General features: G+C 44.3%; 1 protein-coding gene across 1 annotated transcript in view; it reads left to right on the plus strand.

The window, feature by feature from the left end:
* The first annotated feature begins 1,950 nt into the window (after positions 1 to 1,950).
* LOC121539725 (tandem C2 domains nuclear protein-like) overlaps positions 1,951 to 23,192 on the plus strand; it is a 33,663-nt gene continuing 12,421 nt past the window's right edge. The window contains exons 1-5 of the mRNA XM_041848439.1: positions 1,951 to 2,025; positions 2,948 to 3,029; positions 12,310 to 12,419; positions 13,479 to 13,595; positions 15,342 to 15,533. Coding sequence (XP_041704373.1) covers positions 1,951 to 2,025; positions 2,948 to 3,029; positions 12,310 to 12,419; positions 13,479 to 13,595; positions 15,342 to 15,533 — 576 coding nt within the window. The remainder of the gene's footprint in view (positions 2,026 to 2,947; positions 3,030 to 12,309; positions 12,420 to 13,478; positions 13,596 to 15,341; positions 15,534 to 23,192) is intronic.

The raw sequence follows: 23,192 nt of genomic DNA on the forward strand, positions 1-23,192 counted from the left end.
GTCAGTGATGAACGTTTAGTGGATGAACAATTAATCAAATGGCCACCCTGACTATTTACATTGACCCCCCCCTTTGTTTTTACACTGCTGCTACTCGCTGTTTAATATCTATGCATAGTCACTTTACCCCTACCTATATGTACAAATTACCTTGACTAACATGTACCCCAGCACATTGACTCGGTACCGGTACCTCCTGTATATAGCCTTGTTGTTGTTATTTTATTATGTTACTTTTATTTATTTTTTACTTTCGTTTATTTAGTCAATATTTTCTTCACTCTTTCTTGAACTGCGTTGTTGGTTAAGGGCTTGTAAGTAAGCATTTCATGGTAAGGTCTACACCTGTTGTATTCAGCGCATGTGACAAATACAATTTGATTTGATTTGAGTTTGGAACACCTCCCCAAGATGAATATTACCAGAGCTTCATCTTATTCTTTCTGTTTCTATGGCAAATTCATGGTCACAATTTATGGAAGATGCCAAAACTTTGGATATAACAATAGATGTCAAAGACAATGTTTTCCCTGCATGCTTATGACAAATGCAGCTCCAGAAACAGCCATAGCCTAGCTGGCAAAGCTTTTGAATAAGGTGTAGCAACAACAGCTAACATTAGTTAGCTAGATAAGGTTAGCATGCTAGCTAGCTACACTGACAGCTGTCAGTGCCCTTGTTATTTCTCCACATAGAAATCACCCACAACGACCCCACAATCTTTTTGATTGTGGTGTTGAAAACGCAAACCATGATGAAGCGCTCGAAGTTGGTAATCGGTTAATGGTCGTTTATTGGTTGTGTGTGGTGCATTGCCACAGAAACCTGTCGGTGGAAAATCGTTATAAATAATTATAAATATAGCATCAAAATGTTACATCTGATTTCGCCCTGGTTGATCGTTGTCTGCAGCCGGCTCTGATCGTAGTGTAATGAGACAGGCAGGGAAGGTGAGGTCGTCCGCGGTGGTCCGTGAACCCTCAACTTCTGTCCCGTTAGCTCTTTGTGGCATCGACTGTGCCACAAAACCATGCTGAAGTGGTCAAGTCTATATCCACGTTTATAAACACAGGGTTACTACAGTTGTTGTTATTTGTGGTGGTAATCATTGTTTTTGAGTTGTTTTTATGAGATGGGAGGGTGTGCACTTAGTTTTTTACAGTACAAGGGGAGGGTCATGTGAAATATTTTTTACGTTGGGGAGGGGGGTGTTTTTAAAAAAATCTAACACTAACCCTGTACTGTAATAATGTGCACGGTATGAGCTTGATGCTCATTTCCAATAAATGTTGAGGGTCTGATTCTGGTGACATGATGATCGATGCTTGCCTTGACTGCCGTTTGACAAAGAAAAATATTATTGCTCTGACCATAATAATCTCATCATTTAGACTACCTTTATCTCCGAGTTGTTGTCTAGAGCGCAAGACCAGAGTAGGCACAGTTGCTATTTAACGCAACAGTTTTTGTGACAAAACTATCCGTAGAGTTGAAAAAATTAAAAATCGGTACATAAAAACTTAAGCAAAAAAGTACATTTTTCACTATATCACGCAATTATTTTTTTATCTGCAACAAGGCGGTTTGGTGGAAACACCACTGGTGGGAAAATTCGCATATATTCTTTATGCAGATTTTTGAATATTCGCTTGAAAATCTGTCTCCAATTGGATGGAACCCTAGGTACTGTTTTGCATCTTCCGTTTTGGATTTTTCCAAATGTTCGACAGTTTGCGAATATGTACCCTTTACATTATTTTAGCGCGAGGAGAGACCAGGACCTCTGAATCAGGTGTGTAACTAGAATATCAGAAAAATAAAATAGAAAATCATCACTCTAAGAAAGGTTGACATTGCATAATCTAATATGTTCCTGTGTCTTAGTAACTGTTTGCTTGACTTTCACGTTGGGATAAATCCTCTTGGTTTGCTTGGCTTTCAGGTGGGGATATGAAGACTGGAAGACAGAGTCTGAGCAAATCCATGTTTGATCTGTCCAACTCCAGCCCTCACAGCCACATACAGGTGAGGTTTATGTTTATGTAATAACCAAACACCTGTATTATTTAACTCAGCACCGCCCCTGTAAACCAAGCCTAAATCCACCAATGAGCTGCCATACATATTTCTGTCCTCTTAAGTCATTGTGCGTCTCTTGTACTGTCAATGTTTTCATTGACCGTTACTCAACTCCCTGTCTGTAAAAGACGGAGCAAATCTCTGTTAATTGTGTTGAATGACGTGGTAATCAATCACAGTTATGTAGTGTATTACAAAGGGTTTGGTTAGGGCTGTCTGGGTGGGTGGGGTTCTCTTAGCTGTATTAGTGATATAAGGGATATCGTGTTGTATTGCATCGTATCCGCTTGTCATTAACAACCCATTTGTTACCAGGTATATATATCGATAGTGAAGTCGTTATGAATACTCCGTCTCATGTCTCGCCCAAAACCACAATAAACATGACAATCTCTCGTACAGAACCTCGTGATAAATAACGTTATAAACTTCAGAGCTGCATGTGTTTCAGTCTGAACTGATGTTACTCCTGGACTTAAGCCCCAAATTGCATTCTATTGCCTTTATAGTGACCTATGGGCCATGGTCAAAAGAAGTGCACTATAAAGGAAATAGGCTGCCATTTGGGACGTATATTGTACCTGGTTTATCCTGGCCAGAACTTTGTGATTAGAGTCTTTGGCTGTTCTTAGTGTGTCGTATTGTTTTCATAATGCCTTATTGGGGGAAACTACCTCTACAGCTGTTGCTGTGTAGTTTAGTGTAGTGCAATCGTGCATACCGGTACATAATTATACAGAGGCTGTTTGAGCATCCTGTTCATGTCCTGTTGACTTTGCCTTGATGTCACGCACACAATGTTGTCGCTGTGTTTGTTGCGACAGCGTGTCTATTGTCTAACACATTGTGTTTGTTTGTCCTGATGCAGCGTTACGACCGTGTGTCCAGTGTCCAGAGCAGCAGTGCGTCATCCTCGAAGACGGAGTTACTGGAGAGCAGCCGTAGCCTTGGTAACCATTACACACACACACACACACACACACCAGGGTTTCCGTTAGGAAAATGTGGCGCCGGACAACGTGACCGGGGAGATTTTAATTTAGCCACCATTTGAGAAATTTACCGGACCCATATGCATTGGGTGCATAACTCATTAGGGCGTCCACCCACAGTGCTCAGAATGACATACATCATATTTAGATTATGGCAATGCATCTTAACAGAACATGCAACTCATGTAATGAAGCAGCCAATACAACTTCATTTTCAAACATTTGCCAAAATGCAATTTGCGGGATAACACCATTCTAAACAGCGCACCTTGGCAAACACCATTCTAAACAGCGCACCTTGGCAAACACCATTCTAAACAGCGCACCTTGGCAAACACCATTCTAAACAGAGCACCTTGGCAAACACCATTCTAAACAGAGCACCTGGGCAAAACACCATTCTAAACAGCGCACCTGGGAAAACACCATTTAAACAGCGCACCTTGGCAAACACCATTCTAAACAGAGCACCTTGGCAAACACCATTCTAAACAGAGCACCTGGGCAAAACACCATTCTAAACAGCGCACCTGGGAAAACACCATTTAAACAGCGCACGTGTTAGCGGTTCCATATTAGACAGATGACAATCTCTGTTAGAAATGTAAGAGGGGGAATCTAAAGATGCAACAACTAGGATGTGTTGCTAATATGACTAGGATGGGTTGCTAATATGACTAGGATGGGTTGCTAATATGACTAGGATGGGTTGCTAATATGACTAGGATGGGTTGCTAATATGACTAGGATGGGATGCTAATATGACTAGGATGTGTTGCTAATATGACTAGGATGGGATGCTAATATGACTAGGATGGGATGCTAATATGACTAGGATGGGATGCTAATATGACTAGGATGGGATGCTAATATCACTAGGATGGGATGCTAATATGACTAGGATGGGTTGCTAATATGACTAGGATGGGATGCTAATATGACTAGGATGGGATGCTAATATGACTAGGATGGGTTGCTAATATGACTAGGATGGGATGCTAATATGACTAGGATGGGAGGCTAATATGACTAGGATGGGATGCTAATATGACTAGGATGGGATGCTAATATCACTAGGATGGGATGCTAATATGACTAGGATGGGATGCTAATATGACTAGGATGGGATGCTAATATCACTAGGATGGGATGCTAATATGACTAGGATGGGATGCTAATATCACTAGGATGGGATGCTAATATGACTAGGATGGGTTGCTAATATGACTAGGATGGGTTGCTAATATGACTAGGATGGGTTGCTAATATGACTAGGACGGGTTGCTAATATGACTAGGATGGGTTGCTAATATGACTAGGATGGGTTGCTAATATGACTAGGATTGTGCCTTTGGCTTCTGGACAACGAAAGAAAGTTGATATGAAAACCAACACGCTTGTAGAAATTTTTTTCTCCAAAAGGTTTCTTCGGCTGTTCCCATAGAAGAACCCCTTTTAGATCCAGGTAGAACCCTTTTTGGTTCCCGGTATAACTATTTTGGGTTCCATCTAGAACCCTCTGTGGAAAGGGTTTTACATGAAACCCAAAAGTGTTCTACCTGGAACCAAAAAGGGTTCTTCAAAGGGTTCTCCTATGGGAACAGCCAAAGGACCATTTCAGGTTCTAGATAGAACCTTTTTTTTTTCTGAGAGTGTAAAACAGGAGAGAAATGTCATAGCGGTGGGTCCAATAGATATGAAAATACATTTGCTGAAATTATATAATTACTCCTGTCTATACAGAAATAAATTAAATCATTAAAAATACTTAACCAGAAAGCAAGACTTAGCCACATAGGAATCCAGAATCTTCTTTTGAATTTGGGCAGCGCGCGTGGTGATAGGTCTATCTGATTACTGAGTTGTTGCTGTCAGTGAAAAGCATCTTAAATATGTGTGAAGATAATGTGTCTTCAGGAACATTTAAAATGTTGAGACAAGAAGGGGTGTGTGGCGAAGACACGGGCCAGTCTCTCTCCAGAATGGCTCAGCCGTCTCCCGCCAATTCTTGCGCATTCATTGTTAAATTGTGTGAATTGTTTGCCCTTAGATTTTTATTTATTTATAAATTCCCCATTTAAATATGTCACCAGTAGTAAATGTACCGTTAATCCCCGTCATTTGGTTACATTCATTTATGTTCATGCATGTATTAATTGCAGTAATTTACCGTTCTCATTCTCGGAGCGGAAACGTTGTTTGCAGAGTTCACAACCTTCTACACTTGTCAGAAACAAGTTTTGGTTTATTTCATAACCATCAGTTATGAGATTTGTCCATTTTTTCATAGACTTCTGAATGGACTGCTCAATGTGAGCAATGAGCACATCTCAGATTTTTCTGTCCTGATAATGTTGAGGGAGCATGTGGTCCTGAGCATGCATAGATGTAGGGTACTAGGGGGTAACTAGCCCCCCCCTATGAACAATGTCTAATTGCTGACAAAAAAGCAACATTTGGAGAACAAAAATAGTATGTGGATGGTCATGCTTAGGCGAATAAACTATAAAGGGAAATAAATGGCTACAGTTTACCCTTTTTTTGTTATTTCATGAAATGTTGTTTTTAGAAAAGGGGCGTTTTTTTTAAAGTACCGGGGTAACTGGGGGTGCCAGTTACCCCGGTAGAAGATTATGGCATAGGGTTTCACACAAGTGTGTTAAAATCCATTTAATCCGTTTTATTTAGAATTTCTTTAATAAGTAATACTTCAAAGCTAAGTCGAGTTGTCTTATTTTAATTATTTAAATAAAATATGGGGGGGAAATGGTGTTGCACATGTTACCATTAATATCCGCACTATGAGGAGATTTGATGTAAAGTCCCTCTTTTTAACTCATCTGCACATTAATTTTCTTTGTTCTTTCTTTGTTGTTCCTTTACCATACAATTGCACTAAATAATATTTGAATAATGCAAGATTTTAAATCCCAGCAGTCTTTAAAATGACATTCAGGAGCAAAATGTTTTCAATAGTTGTTTTTAATTCATACAAAAAATTATAATTGGAATGGGATATAACTAATAACAGTAAATAACATTGGAATATAACATTTAATAACAATAACTTAACTAATTAACTCAGTGTAACATTGATGTGTCAATTCTCTTATGCTCTGCTATGCTATTGCACAATTCTAATTTGTAAATAGGTCATAAATAAAGCTATCTCCAGTCAAACTGGAACACAACTCATGAGTCCACCTCCTTCACTGCTCACACCTAATCCAGTCCCCACCTGTGACTGAAAACAGGGGGGGGGGGAGATGCCAACTGAAAAGCTCTCTCTTAAAAACGTAGCTAGCTATCTAGCTATATGACATAAAATGCTGTGTGAAATAGCTAAAAGGCTATAAAGTAACATTAACTGTAAAGCTATCAGTCACTAGTGGAAACATTTAGAGCTGCAGTTATGTTACACTATCTTTTTAATGCATTTGACCTCAGACGATCTGGTAGTAAGGTTGCTAGCTAGTTACCACATAGTACCCTACCTGGCCTGCTGCTTGGAAATGTAGTAAAGTGTTTTTTTGCGAATGATACTATTAAAAAATATATAGTTCCTCATAGTAAGCTATTTGAAAAATCTTTCCAGCAATCTCCCCTACGATAATCACCAATCCTCGGTGTGAAAGAGCAATGGAAGTTATAGGCCTACTGCTGCATTGGCCTATAGGCTGTGAGTTCCATGCGCTAATTTCTTTAGCCGCCAATGGATCACGGTGTATCAATATGTCCATATGGCTGGTGATCTCACATTAGCTGACTTTTAACTTTTAGATTTGTATCAGTTTTATTCAGATTTTTATTTTTACCACGTGACAATGATTTTGAGAAACAAAAAAGTACTCCTGAGTGGCGCAGTGGTCTAAGGCACTGCATCGCAGTGCTAGCTGTGCCACTAGAGATCCTGGTTCGAAATCCAGGCTCTGTCGTAGCCGGCCGTGACCGGGAGACCCATGGGGCGGCGCACAATTGGCCCAGCGTCGTCCAGGGTAGGGGAGGGAATGGCCGGCAGGAATGTAGCTCAGTTGGTAGAGCATGGCGTTTGCAACGCCAGGGTTGTGGGTTCATTTCCCACGGGGGGCCAGTATAAAGAAAAAAAATATACAGTGGGGAAAAAAAGTATTTAGTCAGCCACCAATTGTGCAAGTTCTCCCACTTAAAAAGATGAGAGAGGCCTGTAATTTTCATCATAGGTACACGTCAACTATGACAGACAAATTGAGGAAAAAAAATCCAGAAAATCACATTGTAGGATTTTTATGAATTTATTTGCAAATTATGGTGGAAAATAAGTATTTGGTCACCTACAAACAAGCAAGATTTTTGGCTCTCACAGACCTGTAACTTCTACTTTAAGAGGCTCCTGTGTCTTCCACTCGTTACCTGTATTAATGGCACCTGTTTGAACTTGTTATCAGTATAAAAGACACCTGTCCACAACCTCAAACAGTCACACTACAAACTCCACTATGGCCAAGACCAAAGAGCTGTCAAAGGACACGAGAAACAAAATTGTAGACCTGCACCAGGCTGGGAAGACTGAATCTGCAATAGGTAAGCAGCTTGGTTTGAATAAATCAACTGTGGGAGCAATTATTAGGAAATGGAAGACATACAAGACCACTGATAATCTCCCTCGATCTGGGGCTCCACGCAAGATCTCACCCCGTGGGGGTCAAAATGATCACAAGAACGGTGAGCAAAAATCCCAGAATGACACAGGGGGACCTAGTGAATGACCTGCAGAGAGCTGGGATCAAAGTAACAAAGCCTACCATCAGTAACACACTACGCCGCCAGGGACTCAAATCCTGCAGTAACAGACGTGTCCCCCTGCTTAAGCCAGTACATGTCCAGGCCCGTCTGAAGTTTGCTAGAGTGCATTTGGATGATCCAGAAGAGGATTGGGAGAATGTCATATGGTCAGATGAAACCAAAATAGAACTTTTTGGTAAAAACTCAACTCGTCGTGTTTGGAGGACAAAGAATGCTGAGTTGCATCCAAAGAACACCATACCTACTGTGAAGCATGGGGGTGGAAACATCATGCTTTGGGGCTGTTTTTCTGCAAAGGGACCAGGACGACTGATCCGTGTAAAGGAAAGAATGAATGGGGCCATGTATCGTGAGATTTTGAGTGAAAACCTCCTTCCATCAGCAAGGGCATTGAAGATGAAACGTGGCTGGGTCTTTCAGCATGACAATGATCCCAAACACACCGCCCGGGCAACGAAGGAGTGGCTTCGTAAGAAGCATTTCAAGGTCCTGGAGTGGCCTAGCCAGTCTCCAGATCTCAACCCCATAGAAAATCTTTGGAGGGAGTTGCCCAGCGACAGCCCCAAAACATCACTGCTCTAGAGGAGATCTGCATGGAGGAATGGGCCAAAATACCAGCAACAGTGTGTGAAAACCTTGTGAAGACTTACAGAAAACGTTTGACCTGTGTCATTGCCAACAAAAGGTATATAACAAAGTATTGAGTAACTTTTGTTATTGACCAAATACTTATTTTCCACCATAATTTGCAAATAAATTCATAAAAAATCTTACAATAAGATTTTCTGGAATTTTTTTTCTCATTTTGTCTGTCATAGTTGACGTGTACCTATGATGAAAATTACAGGCCTCTCTCATCTTTTTAAGTGGGAGAAGTTGCACAATTGGTGGCTGACTAAATACTTTTTTTCCCCACTGTATATATATAAAAAAAATATATATACTATAAAAAATAACAAAAAACACAAAACAAAAAAACATGTAATGTATGCACTCACTTACTGTAAGTCGCTCTGAATAAGAGCGTCTGCTAAATGACAAAAAAAAAAAATATATATATATATTATTATTGAAATTAAACTGTTCTACGCAAATGTGCTTTTGAAAATCATAACTGCCATGTAGAAACGGTAGGATAAATTGTAAGCTTCCCCAAACTTGAAACTCACGCGCCGCCTATGAAGTCTTTATAAAATAATTGTCTCCCAAGTTTCCACGGTTGGATTGTGCCTAAAGGCTACTTTGAAGCAAGGTAAGACATGCCTCATAATATGTAGTAAAACATTCAGGTTTTAAACAATTAAGTATGTTTTCAAAATGAGTTCTGCCTCCAGCTCACATTGTAAAGTGATGGGTGAGGCGCTGATAGCCTGTTGCCTGCATTTGAATGGTGAATGGGAGGCCACTTCAATTACCAGTTGAGAAATAAAAATAGTAGCTCTTTTTAATCATACACCAAAACTGTTTTTAACACGCGATTGCATTTAGAGATGTTGCTCAGTGAATGGGTTTATAAAAGCACGTTTTACTCCAGCAGCAACCAGCTGAGGATTAGCAGGAGAAATCCCTCTCAGAATAGGCTCTGGATGCTGTACGAGCGTTATAGTTGTGTTGGATAAATGAGACCGTTCAGCTCCCTGTATGACTGACTGAGTCAGATTGAGATCGTTCACCACCCTGTATGACTGACTGAGTCAGATTGAGATCGTTCAGCTCCCTGTATGACTGACTGAGTCAGATTGAGATCGGTCAGCTCCCTGTATGACTGACTGAGTCAGATTGAGATCGTTCAGCTCCCTGTATGACTGACTGAGTCAGATTGAGATCGTTCAGCTCCCTGTATGACTGACTGAGTCAGATTGAGATCGTTCAGCTCCCTGTATGACTGACTGAGTCAGATTGAGATCGGTCAGCTCCCTGTATGACTGACTGAGTCAGATTGAGATCGTTCAGCTCCCTGTATGACTGACTGAGTCAGATTGAGATCGTTCAGCTCCCTGTATGACTGACTGAGTCAGATTGAGATCGTTCAGCTCCCTGTATGACTGACTGAGTCAGATTGAGATCGTTCAGCTCCCTGTATGACTGACTGAGTCAGATTGAGATCGTTCAGCTCCCTGTATGACTGACTGAGTCAGATTGAGATCGTTCACCACCCTGTATGACTGACTGAGTCAGATTGAGATCGTTCAGCTCCCTGTATGACTGACTGAGTCAGATTGAGATCGTTCAGCTCCCTGTATGACTGACTGAGTCAGATTGAGATCGTTCAGCTCCCTGTATGACTGACTGAGTCAGATTGAGATCGGTCAGCTCCCTGTATGACTGACTGAGTCAGATTGAGATCGTTCAGCTCCCTGTATGACTGACTGAGTCAGATTGAGATCGTTCAGCTCCCTGTATGACTGACTGAGTCAGATTGAGATCGTTCAGCTCCCTGTATGACTGACTGAGTCAGATTGAGATCGTTCAGCTCCCTGTATGACTGACTGAGTCAGATTGAGATCGGTCAGCTCCCTGTATGACTGACTGAGTCAGATTGAGATCGTTCAGCTCCCTGTATGACTGACTGAGTCAGATTGAGATCGTTCACCACCCTGTATGACTGACTGAGTCAGATTGAGATCGTTCACCACCCTGTATGACTGACTGAGTCAGATTGAGATCGTTCAGCTCCCTGTATGACTGACTGAGTCAGATTGAGATCGTTCACCACCCTGTATGACTGACTGAGTCAGATTGAGATCGTTCAGCTCCCTGTATGACTGACTCAGTCAGATTGAGATCGTTCACCACCCTGTATGACTGACTGAGTCAGATTGAGATCATTCTGCTCTGCCTGCTCAGTATTGAGAAATCGTGAAATGGAAGACACAGTAATTACTTCCAAATGTTTTCACATAGGTTGGTCTAGTCGGTCGCTCCAGGGTAGGCAGCATTCCAATGCTTAGATAACACTATGGACTCTCAACATAAAGACAGACATTTCCCCAGCTAGACAGGCAGGCAGCTTGTTTCTAGACATTTCCCCAGCTAGACAGGCGGGCAGCTTGTTTCTAGACATTTCCCCAGCTAGACAGGCAGGCAGCTTGTTTCTAGACATTTCCCCAGCTAGACAGGCAGGCAGCTTGTTTCTAGACATTTCCCCAGCTAGACAGGCAGGCAGCTTGTTTCTAGACATTTCCCCAGCTAGACAGGCAGGCAGCTTGTTTCTAGACATTTCCCCAGCTAGACAGGCAGGCAGCTTGTTTCTAGACATTTCCCCAGCTAGACAGGCAGGCAGCTTGTTTCTAGACATTTCCCCAGCTAGACAGGCAGGCAGCTTGTTTCTAGACATTTCCCCAGCTAGACAGGCAGGCAGCTTGTTTCTAGACATTTCCCCAGCTAGACAGGCAGGCAGCTTGTTTCTAGACATTTCCCCAGCTAGACAGGCAGGCAGCTTGTTTCTAGACATTTCCCCAGCTAGACAGGCAGGCAGCTTGTTTCTAGACATTTCCCCAGCTAGACAGGCAGGCAGCTTGTTTCTAGACATTTCCCCAGCTAGACAGGCAGGCAGCTTGTTTCTCACTGTAACAAAGTGTTGACTTGTGTACAAACAAATTGCTTGTATATACACTACATGAACATCTCATTCCAAAATCATGGGCATTAATATGGAGTTGGTCCCCCCTTTGCTGCTATAACAGCCTCCACTCTTCTGGGAAGGCTTTCCACTAGATGTTGGAACATTGCTGCAGGGACTTGCTTCCATTCTGTCACAAGAGCATTAGTGAGGTCGGGCACTGATGTTGGGCGATTAGGCCTGGCTCGCAGTCGGCGTTCCAATTCATCCCAAAGGTGTTCGATGGGGTTGAGGTCAGGGCTCTGTGCAGGCCAGTCAAGTTCTTCCACACCGATCTAAAAAAAACCTCTCTGTATGGACCTTACTTTGTGCACGGGGGAATTATCATGCTGAAACAGGAAAGGGCCTTCCCCAAACTGTTGCCACAACGTTGAAAGCACAGAATCGTCTAGAATGTCATTGTATGCTGTAGTGTTAAGATTTCCGTTCACTCATACAATCATGGTCACCAAATCATCTCCAGCTTCCAATTGGCTCATTCATCTCCTCCCCCCCTGTAACTATTCCCCAGGCCGTTGCTGTCAATGAGAATTTGTTCTCAGTCAACTTACCTGGTTAAATAAAATAAAAATATATAGCTTACCCTTAGAAAAAAAAGTGCTATCTAGAACCAAAAAGGGTTATTCGGCTGTCCCCATAGGAGAACCCTTTAAAGAACGCTTTTTGGGTTCAATGTAGAACCCTTTCCACAGAGGGTTCTACCTGGAACCAAAAAGGGTTCTCCTATGGGGACAGCCGAAGAAACCTTTTGGAACCTTTTTTTCTTAAGAGTGTAGGTTACAACGTTGTGTTTTCCATTGAGCTAATGTATGTCTCTGTGTGCTTGTCTTGTAGAGTCCATCACGTTGTCAGGGGATGAGAGATGGCAGAGAGATCTGGGGAAGGTGTGTGTCCGGCTGAGTTACCAAGAGGCCCTGGAGCAGGTGTGGATCACGTTGGTACAGGTACGGTTACAGGCCGGGAGGAGGGAGGGGGGGAGGGGGGAGGGGGGGGGACTAAAGAGCCCATTGTACCTGGCTGAATGGGGCCTCTGTCACAGACTGTTGGAACAGAAACCAGGACCCAGAAACTCCATCTCAATATCTCCTCTCTCTTCACAAGTCACTGCTCTGTTAACTTCTGAGAGGTTACTCACTAGTAATGATGAACAACAATGTCCTTTCCAAACAAAACTTTAAAGGGTCACAGTCATCTGATCATATAACAGAACTAAAACAGCGTAGATACACTAGCAAATAAATGACATGAGACACAAGTCCCTGTATAATAAATACACTATGATACCTAGCCAGCCCTCTTACTATGTAGCCACACCTCCAACTCTGTAGCCACACCTCCAACTCTGTAACCACACCTCCAACTATGTAGCCACCCCCCCAACTATGTAGCCACACCTCTAACTTTGTAGCCACACCTCCAACTCTGTAGCCACACCTCCAACTCTGTAGCCACACCTCCAACTATGTAGCCACTCCTCCAACTCTGTAGCCACACCTCCAACTATGTAGCCACACACCCAACTCTGTAGCCACACCTCCAACTATGTAGCCACCCCCCAACTATGTAGCCACACCTCCAACTCTGTAGCCACACCTCCAACTCTGTAGCCACACCTCCAACTATGTAGCCACACACCCAACTCTGTAGCCACACCTCCAACTATGTAGCCACCCCCCCAACTATGTAACCACACCTCCAACTCTGTAGCCACACCTCCAACTCTGTAGCCACACCTCCAACTATGTAGCCACACACCCAACTCTGTAGCCACACCTCCAACTATGTAGCCACCCCCACAACTCTGTAGCCACACCTCTAACTCTGTAGCCACACCTCCAACTATGTAGCCACACCCCCAACTCTGTAGCCACACCTCTAACTCTGTAGCCAGCCCTCTAACTCTGTAGCCACACCTCCAACTATGTAGCCACACCTCTAACTCTGTAGCCACACCTCCAACTCTGTAGCCACACCTCCAATTCTTCTTCCTCTCCTTCTCTCAGTGTAAGGATGTGTACCTCGCTCAGGACAGCAGTGAGCAGCAGAAGATTGGCTTTAAAGGCATCATCACTATGACCAAACCAGTACAGTTCAAGAGCTCCGTGAAGGAAGGCTCTCCGGTAAGTTATTTAGCGCATCCCAACCACATCTTAGCCTGGTACCAGATCTGTTTGTGCTGTCATACCAACTCCTATGATCAGTGATGTAGGAAAGACAACACAAACAGATCTGGCACCAGGTAACTCTATGTACTGTACAACTCCAATCACATCTAGATAGACTAGCATCAGCCTGGTGGTCCCATACCTGCTTGTGTTGTAGGCCTATAGCAAACTCCTAAACATGCAATGACCTTGGGAGTTGAAAAGAAGAAGGCACAAAGAGATCTGGAACCAGGCTACTCCAGCATCACCTCACCTATCTAAAACACTGGACCACTGATGGTCAGTTATCTAATAGCTTCACATCCAATCCAAGTAGCAGTTCTGACTCTCATTCTAGACATTGGTGCTCTGTTTGATAGAGAGGAAAGGTAATTCTCTCTGGCAGCTGATATCATTCCCCTGGGCATTACATTACCTGCTCAGGGCCTGTATCCACAAAGTGTCTCAGAGTAGGAGTGCTGTTCTGGGATCAGTTTAGCCTTTTAGATCAAAATTAATAAGATTATATGGACAGATCCTAGATCATTGCCAGCAGCATAAGGGTTAAAAAAAAAAAAAAAATTCAGCACGCCTACTCTAAGAGGCTTTGTGGATAGGGGCCCAGACCTGACCACTGCCAAGGAAGATAGAGAGAGATCTCCTCAGAGCTCTAATATTCCTTGACCACGTCGCTGGCTTTAGTTCTCACCGACGTTTAGCCTCTCTTCTGGCACAGTGTTTTTCTGTTGTTGAGCTGTTGCAGGCCTGAAAAGTCAGACTGATTTATTTGGCCTGGAATTAGTTTGTACCAGTGAATATAGTGACATACCCCAGGGAATCTAAGGGACAACGGGGTTCATTCATTTGCACTGTTGAGGCTCTTCGCTCCACTAGGAGCTACAAGGAAGTGGGTAAGTAAGTCAAGAAACAAAGTGATTCTCTGATAGCGGACTACCAGACAGAGCCAGAGTGGACTACCGTATAAGGGCTCTGTTCAAGCTTTACAGATTCCACAATATAAATGTAAATGTAATTTCAGATTGAGCCGACATATGCAGCGTTTACCATGAATGCAGTCTCCGCTAAAGCAGGAACATTTGCCTTTAAATTTCAATCACGCTGTAAAGTTTAACTTCCGCGATGTGGATTGAATAGAACTCTTATCTTCTTTCTCTGCTCCCTCCCTCCCTCCCTCCCTGCCTCCCTCCCTCCCTCCCTCCCTCCCTCCCTCCCTCCCTCCCTCCCTGCCTCCCTCCCTCCCTTCCTCCCTGCCTGCCTGCCTCCCTCCCTCCCTCCCTCCCTCCCTCCCTCCCTCCTCCCTCCCTCCCTCCCTCCCTCCCTCCCTCCCTCCCTGCCTGCCTCCCTCCCTCCCTCCCTCTCCCTCCTCCCTCCCTCCCTCCCTCCCTCCCTCCCTCCCTCCCTGCCTGCCTGCCTGCCTGCCTGCCTGCCTGCCTGCCTCCCTCCCTCCCTCCCTCCCTCCCTCCCTCCCTCCCTCCCTCCCTCCCTCCCTGCCTGCCTGCCTGTCTGCCTGCCTCCCTCCCTCCCTCCCTCCCTCCCTCCCTCCCTCCCTCCCTCCCTCCCTCCCTCCCTGCCTCCCTCCCTCCCTCCCTGCCTCCCTCCCTCCCTGCCTCCCTCCCTCCCTCCCTCCCTCCCTCCCTCCCTCCCTCCCTCCCTGCCTGCCTCCTCCCTCCCTCCCTCCCTGCCTGCCTGCCTCCCTCCTAGGACACAGTCTTCATGGAGACCTTTGTGTTTGCGTTGCGGCTGCAACAGCTGCGTTGCAGTGGTCTGGTCCTCCGGCTGCAGACCCACCACCCCAGGAAGAGGACGGTGGCAGAGTGTGTCCTCTCCCTCAGACAGCTGGGCCCTGAGGAGGCACAGCACTGGATGGAGCTCAGCCCCCCCTCCAAGACCCCTGTGAGTGTGGATTTATACAGCATAGAAATAGAAAGACTAGAATGTACATTCCAACTCCGTGGCCTTGTCGTTAGTGTCCGTCCTGAGATTGGAAGGTTGTGGAGTTCGATCCCCGGCCGTGTCATTAAGATTAAGTTCACGTTATTGGTCGATTGTGACTTCCGCTTTTAACCCAACCCCTCCGAAAGACACACATACACACACGTACAGGTTTTGGAGAGGTGCAGGGGGGGGCAGCCACACTGGGGAGCTGTTGTTGTGGGGGGGGGTTAAGTGCCTTGCTCAAGGGCACAACGGCAGGCAATGGCATCTAGGATTTGATACCAGCAACCCTCCGGTTGCCAGCTCACTTCCCGCCAGATTTTTACAGTCAGACCGGGATTCGAACACTCCGGTTGTTGAATAGCCTCTTTACCGCTACACCAAAGACTCTAAAAATGGGACCCAATGCCTTCCTGCTTGGCACTCAGCATTAAAGAGATGAATTGGGGGTAAGGCCCTGTGATAGACTAGCGTCCTGTCCAGGGGACGTACTTGGACATCAAGCTGCCTAACACTACATAAACAGGAGATAGACTAGTGTCCTTTCCAGTGGATGTACTTGTACATCAAGCTGCCTCACTACAGAAACAGGAGATAGACTAGCGTCCTGTTCAGGGGGTGTACTTGTACATCAAGCTGTCTCATTATAGAAACAGGAGATAGACTAGCGTCCTGTCCAGGGGGTGTACTGTACATCAAGCTGTCTAACACTACATAAACAGGAGATAGACTAGTGTCCTGTTCAGGGGGTGTACTTGTACATCAAGCTGTCTCATTATAGAAACAGGAGATAGACTAGCGTCCTGTTCAGGGGGTGTACTGTACATCAAGCTGTCTCACTACAGAAACAGGAGATAGACTAGTGTCCTGTCCAGGGAGTCTACTTGGACATCAAGCTGCCTCACTACAGAAACAGGAGATAGACTCCTGCTCCTATGAGCTGTTCTCACTTTACTTTAGAATGTACATTCCCATTCAAGTATACACCCAGATCCTACATCTGTAAACACCCAGATCCTACATCTGTATATACCCAGATCCTACATCTGTAAACATCCAGATCCTACATCTGTAAACACCCAGATCCTACATCTGTATAAACCCAGATCCTACATCTGTATACACCCAGATCCTACATCTGTATACACCCATGCATGTACAGTCCAATTGCAGTGGCCTAAGTTGCTTTGCCTATTCCAGCTGTTGTAGTTCTATATTTTTGTTGAGAACTGGCCTCTGCAGGGATGGGGTTATGACCTGGTTGAGAACTGACCTCTGCAGGGATGGGGTTATGACCTGGTTGAGAACTGACCTCTGCAGGGATGGGGTTATGACCTGGTTGAGAACTGACCTCCTTGGGGATGGGGTTATGACATGGTTGAGAACTGACCTCCTTGGGGATGGGGTTATGACATGGTTGAGAACTGACCTCCTTGGGGATGGGGTTATGACCTGGTTGAGAATGGGGCTGTGTTCATAGGGCATACCGGAGAAAAATGTAAAAGGAAAACTAATGTTTCTTATGGGACAAGTTCACCAAGTACCTCCGTTTTTCATTCCATTTATGAGTGTTTTCTCAGTGTTTTTCTTTTGTGCCTACTGAACAGCTGTCCTCTGACTAGGTAAAATACACTCTGCTAGGGACCTGTCCTCTGCTAGGGACCTGTCCTCTGACTAGGTAATATACACTCTGCTAGGGACCTGTCCTCTGCTAGAGACCTGTCCTCTGCTAGGGACCTGTCCTCTGACTAGGTAAAATACACTCTGCTAGGGACCTGTCCTCTGCTAGGGACCTGTCCTCTGCTAGGGACCTGTCCTCTGACTAGGGACCTGTCCTCTGACTAGGTAAAATACACTCTGCTAGGGACCTGTCCTCTGACTAGGTAATATACACTCTGCTAGGGACCTGTCCTCTGACTAGGGACCCGTCCTCTGACTATGGTAATATACACTCTGCTAGGGACCTGTCCTCTGACTAGGGACCCGTCCTCTGACTATGGTAATATACACTCAGAGGACAGGTCCCTAGCAGAGGACAGGTCCCTAGCAGAGTTTATTTTACCTAGTCAGAGGACAGGTCCCTAGCAGAGGACAGGTCCCTAGCAGAGGACAGGTCCCTAGCAGAGGACAGGTCCCTAGTCAGAGGACAGGTCCCTAGCAGAGGACAGGTCCCTAGCAGAGGACAGGTCCCTAGTCAGAGGACAGGTCCCTAGCAGAGTGTATATTACCTAGTCAGAGGACAGGTCCCTAGCAGAGGACAGGTCCCTAGCAGAGTGTATTTTACCATAGTCAGAGGACAGGTCCCTAGCAGAGTGTATATTACCTAGTCAGAGGACAGGTCCCTAGCAGAGGACAGGTCCCTAGCAGAGTGTATATTACCATAGTCAGAGGACAGGTCCCTAGCAGAGGACGGGTCCCTAGCAGAGTGTATATTACATAGTCAAGAGGACAGGTCCCTAGTCAGAGGACAGGTCCCTAGCAGAGTGTATATTACCATAGTCAGAGGACAGGTCCCTAGCAGAGTGTATATTACCTAGTCAGAGGACAGGTCCCTAGCAGAGGACAGGTCCCTAGCAGAGTGTATATTACATAGTCAAGAGGACAGGTCCCTAGCAGAGGACAGGTCCCTAGCAGAGGACAGGTCCCTAGCAGAGTGTATATTACCTAGTCAGAGGACAGGTCCCTAGCAGAGTGTATATTACCATAGTCAGAGGACAGGTCCCTAGTCAGAGGACAGGTCCCTAGCAGAGTGTATATTACCATAGTCAGAGGACAGGTCCCTAGCAGAGGACAGGTCCCTAGTCAGAGGACAGGTCCCTAGCAGAGTGTATATTACCTAGTCAGAGGACAGGTCCCTAGCAGAGGACAGGTCCCTAGCAGAGGACAGGTCCCTAGCAGAGGACAGGTCCCTAGCAGAGTGTATATTACCTAGTCAGAGGACAGGTCCCTAGCAGAGGACAGGTCGCTAGAAGAGGACAGGTCCCTAGCAGAGGACAGGTCCCTAGCAGAGGACAGGTCCCTAGTCAGAGGACAGGTCCCTAGCAGAGGACAGGTCCCTAGCAGATGTCATCCTTACAATGGTAATGTCATGCTAATGTTACGTAAGAGCCCACTCTCTGTAGCAACATTGGTTTGGGGTACCAAATGGCACCCTATTCCCTATGTAGTGCACTACTTTTGATCAGAGCCGTATGGACCCTGGTCGAAAGGAGGTGCACTAACTAGGGAATAGGGTGCCATTTGGGACGCAGCCATCATCTGATTCTGAAGTCTGAGCGACCTGAGCTTTGTACTCATGAATCCATTTAGCATTGTGTTTCAAAACGGTGCTTAAACAAATAATGGGTATGTTCTGTGGACACATGGTATGATTGTGGGAACACGTTGTGATTCTAAATACTGTATATATATTTAGGTAAATCACATTTTGACTGTAGTTTAATGTAGTCTTCTTCCTTGGTCTCTGGCCAAGAGGAAATGCCTGTAGAATGGGAAAAGCCTGTGACTTATAATATATGCAATCTATTCTCTGTGGCTATGCTCTGTGTATCTTCCTGTTATAACTCCTTATCGGGACAGTATGTAAAGAACAAAATGTACGTGTGTCAAGTCATAAAACAATGTTTTTCTTTGTTGATTATTAAAAGCTGTTGGCATATTGAGTAACATGTCAATATTGATATACTGACAGAGCCTCTCTGGGGTTGATCTGGGAAAGCAGTGGGTAATTGTTAGAGACGTTTTAGGGAAACAGAAACTGGAGGTGAAAAGGTTTATTGGAAAAAGCCATCAGGCTGTGGTTGGGATGGATGGTGGAATTGTGAGGCCTGGAAAGTAGGTCAAACCTCAAACAATTCAGGGGGGAGGGAGGGAGGGAAGGAGAGAGAGAGAGAGAGAGAGAGAGACGTAGTAGGATTTAATCTTATTCCTGTTTTGACTGTTTGATGGCTCGTTGGAGGTCGTAGCAGGATTTCATAAAAGCGTCCCGCTCCTTGAAAGCGGCAGCTCTAGCTTTTAGTTCGGTGCGGATGTTGCCTGTAATCCATGGCTTCTGGTTGGGATATGTACGTACGGTCACCGTGGGGACGACGTCGTCGATGCAGTTATTAATGAACCCGGTGACTAATGTAGTAAACTCCTCAATGTTATCGTATGAATCCTGGAACATATTCCAGTCTGTGCTAGAGAAACAGTCCTGTAGCTTAGCGGACCACTTCTGTGTCGAGCGCGTCACTGGTACTTCCTGTTTGAGTTTTGTGCTTGTAAGCAGGAATCACAGGAGGATAGAGTTATGGTCAGATTTACCAAATGGAGGGCGAGGGAGAGCTTAAAATAAAAAAAAGTAAAGGTAAATCCACTTTAGGTATAATAATTTAGGTATTTAAATTAAATTAAATTAAATAATAATTATAATAGATTATAATAAATAATAATAATAAATAAAATTTAAATTAAATAAAATAAAAATTTAGGTATTTAAATATAATAATTTAGGTATTTAGGTATTTATAAGTAAAGGAGTAAAGGTGATCTAGAGTTTTTTTTCGCCTCTGGTTGCAAAGTAAATATACTGTTAAAAATGAGGTAAGACATATTTCAGTTTCCCTGCATTAAAGTCCCCGGCCACTAGGAGCGCCGCCTCTGAATGAGCTTTTTCTTGTTTGCTTATGGCCCTATACAGCTGGTTGAGTGTTGTCTTAGTGCCAGCATCGGTTTGTGGTGGTAAATAGACAGCTACGAAGAATATAGATGAAAACTCTCTTGGTGTGGCTACAGCTCTTCGACCTCTGTAACGGCATCTCCTCTTCATACGAATGACAGGGATTTGGGCCTGGTCCGGGAGGAGCAGTATATCCTTCACATCAGACTCATTAAAGAAAAAATCCTTGTCCAGTTTGAGGTGAATAATCGCTGTTCTGATGTCCAGAAGCTCTTTTTGGTCATAAGAAACGATAGTGGAAACATTATGTACCAAAAAAAATCAAAAACAGCGCAAAAAACACACAAAATACCACAATTGGTCAGGAGCACGTAAAATGGCGGCCATCCCCTCTGGCACCATTCAGTTTCATTCTAGGTCATAGCTTTAAGGTCAGAGGTCAAGACTCACCCTGCCCCAGAGTGGCTGGCGATCTCCTCGAAGGGGGCGGTCTGAAACCTCTCTACCACCAGCCTCCTCTTCTCCCTCTCCTGCTCTTCACCATTCACACTATCCACTGAGAGAGAGAGAGAGAGAGAGAGAGAGAGAGAGAGAGAGAGAGAGAGAGAGAGAGAGAGAGAGAGAGAGAGAGAGAGAGAAGAGAGAGAGAGAGAGAGAGAGAGAGAGAGAGAGAGAGAGAGAGAGAGAGAGAGAGAGAGAGAGAGAGAGAGAGAGAGAGAGAGAGAGAGAGAGAGAGAGAGAGAGAGAGAGAGAGAGAGAGAGAGACTTATAGCAGAGAGAGAGACAGAGAGAGAGAGACTTATAGCAGAGAGAGAGACAGAGAGAGACAGAGAGAGCGAGAGAGACAGACAGAGACAGAGAGATCGAGAGAGAGAGAGAGAGCGAGAGAGAGAGAGATGATTTTATCCAAAGTTACTAGCAATAACTATAAGACATATTCAGTATGTGGTCGGTGTGTGTGTGTGTGTGTGTTTGTGTGTGAGTCAATCTTACCGATGGCATTCTTCAGAGTCTCAAAGGTGATCTGCTCTGCTGGAGACTTCTGTGGACAACAAGGATAGTAATGAGAGAGTTAGCCTGGGATTCAATCAGATCAGCAGTAACCTGCGCTAGCCCACAAACACATAGCTTTTCATTGCTTTTCTTTTGGCGGTGTCGGAGGTGTAACTGTGTTAGAGCTGTCAAATCCACAAGCATCTCCTGGCGTTAGGCTACCTATCGTGGCCATTGGCACTGGATGCACCGAGCCGCATTAGTAGAAATCCCATGTAGCCGGGTTACAAGTTGGAAGACTGGAATGTGTGATACACACCTCCATTAGGTTGATATACAGCCTTATTATTTTGTTTAATTATTTTAAATATGAGTTGTCATAGAATTGGGAATTACAAAACTAGAATGAACATTAACCTTCTTGTAAATGGTATAAAAGGTCAGCCATTTTGGTCAGGGAGTTGGTCAACCATGGTTTGCCAGTGCTGTGATAAGATATTGTGTAAAACAATGGATTTGAAGACTTTATCTGCACTGTATGTTTGTTAGCTAGCTAGCCAGCCAGCCAGTCTTAGAGGAAGAGCTTGTTGAGTGTTAGTGGCAGCATGGGTTTGTGGTGGTACATAGACAGCTAGTCTTAGTGGCAGCATGGGTTTGTGGTGGTACATAGACAGCTAGTCTTAGTGCCAGCATGGGTTTGTGATGGTACATAGACAGCTAGTCTTAGTGCCAGCATGGGTTTGTGATGGTACATAGACAGCTAGTCCTAGTGGCAGCATGGGTTTGTGGTGGTAAATAGACAGCTAGTCTTAGTGCCAGCATGGGTTTCTGGTGGTAAATAGACAGCTACGAAAAATATAGATAAAACTCAGCAGCCCAATTCTGACCTATTTTGCACTAATTGGTCTTTTGACCAATCAGATCAGTTCTGAAAATTATCTGATGTTAAAAGATCTGATGTGATCGGTCAAATAGACCAATTTTAGTGGGAGAAAAAACATCTGAATTGGGCTGCCTGTGTAAATGCAGCCACTGAGACAGAGAGAAAGAGAGATGGAGAGAAAGAGTTTAGCTGATAATGGGTCAGTATCTGGGAAAATGATGTCATAAATGGGGGGGCTGTTTTGTTTCTGCGGTCCAGAAGTCAGACACAAATCATCATTACGCTCTCTCAGAAAAGAGACATCCAATTCTTCCTAGAAAACGAGCACATGTTGTTAGACCATACAATTTAGGCTTTACGTAACACTCATAAAAACACCAACAAAAAGATGGTGTTGATGTGGTATTTTCACTAGCTTCTTTAGATTTATCCTGCTCCAATCCAATCCAGGTTACACACACAAGCAAGCAGTTATAAGTACTGGATGTCCCTTCAGAGAGTATTCATACCCCTTGACCTATTCCACATTTTGTTGTGTTACAGGAGTAAACAAATATATAATCTACACACAATACCGCATAATGACAAAGTGATAACATGTTTTTAGAAAGTTTTGCAAATGTATTGAAAATTAAATACAGAAATATCTCATTTACATAAGTATTCACACCCATGAGTCAATACATGTTAGAATCATCTGTGGCGGCGAGTCTTTCTGGGTAAGTCTCTAAGAGCTTTCCACACCTGGATTGTACAATATTTGCACATTATTCTTTTAAAAATTCTTCAAGCTCTGTCAAGTTGGTTGTTGATGATTGCTAGACAACCATTTTCAAGTCTTACCATAGATTTTCAAGCAGATTTAAATCAAAACTGTAACTAGGCCACTCAGGAACATTCAATGTCATCTTGGTAAGCAACTCCAGTGTAGATTTGGCCTTGTGTTTTAGGTTATTGTCCTGCTGAAAGGTGAATTTGTCTCCCAGTGTCTGTTGGAGTGCAGACTGAACCAGGTTTTCTTGTAGGATTTTGCCTGTGCTTAGCTCTATTCCTTTTCTTTTTATCCTAAAAAACTCCCTAG

This window comes from Coregonus clupeaformis, chromosome 25, assembly GCF_020615455.1.
Source record: "Coregonus clupeaformis isolate EN_2021a chromosome 25, ASM2061545v1, whole genome shotgun sequence".
Taxonomy (NCBI): Eukaryota; Metazoa; Chordata; class Actinopteri; order Salmoniformes; family Salmonidae; genus Coregonus; species Coregonus clupeaformis.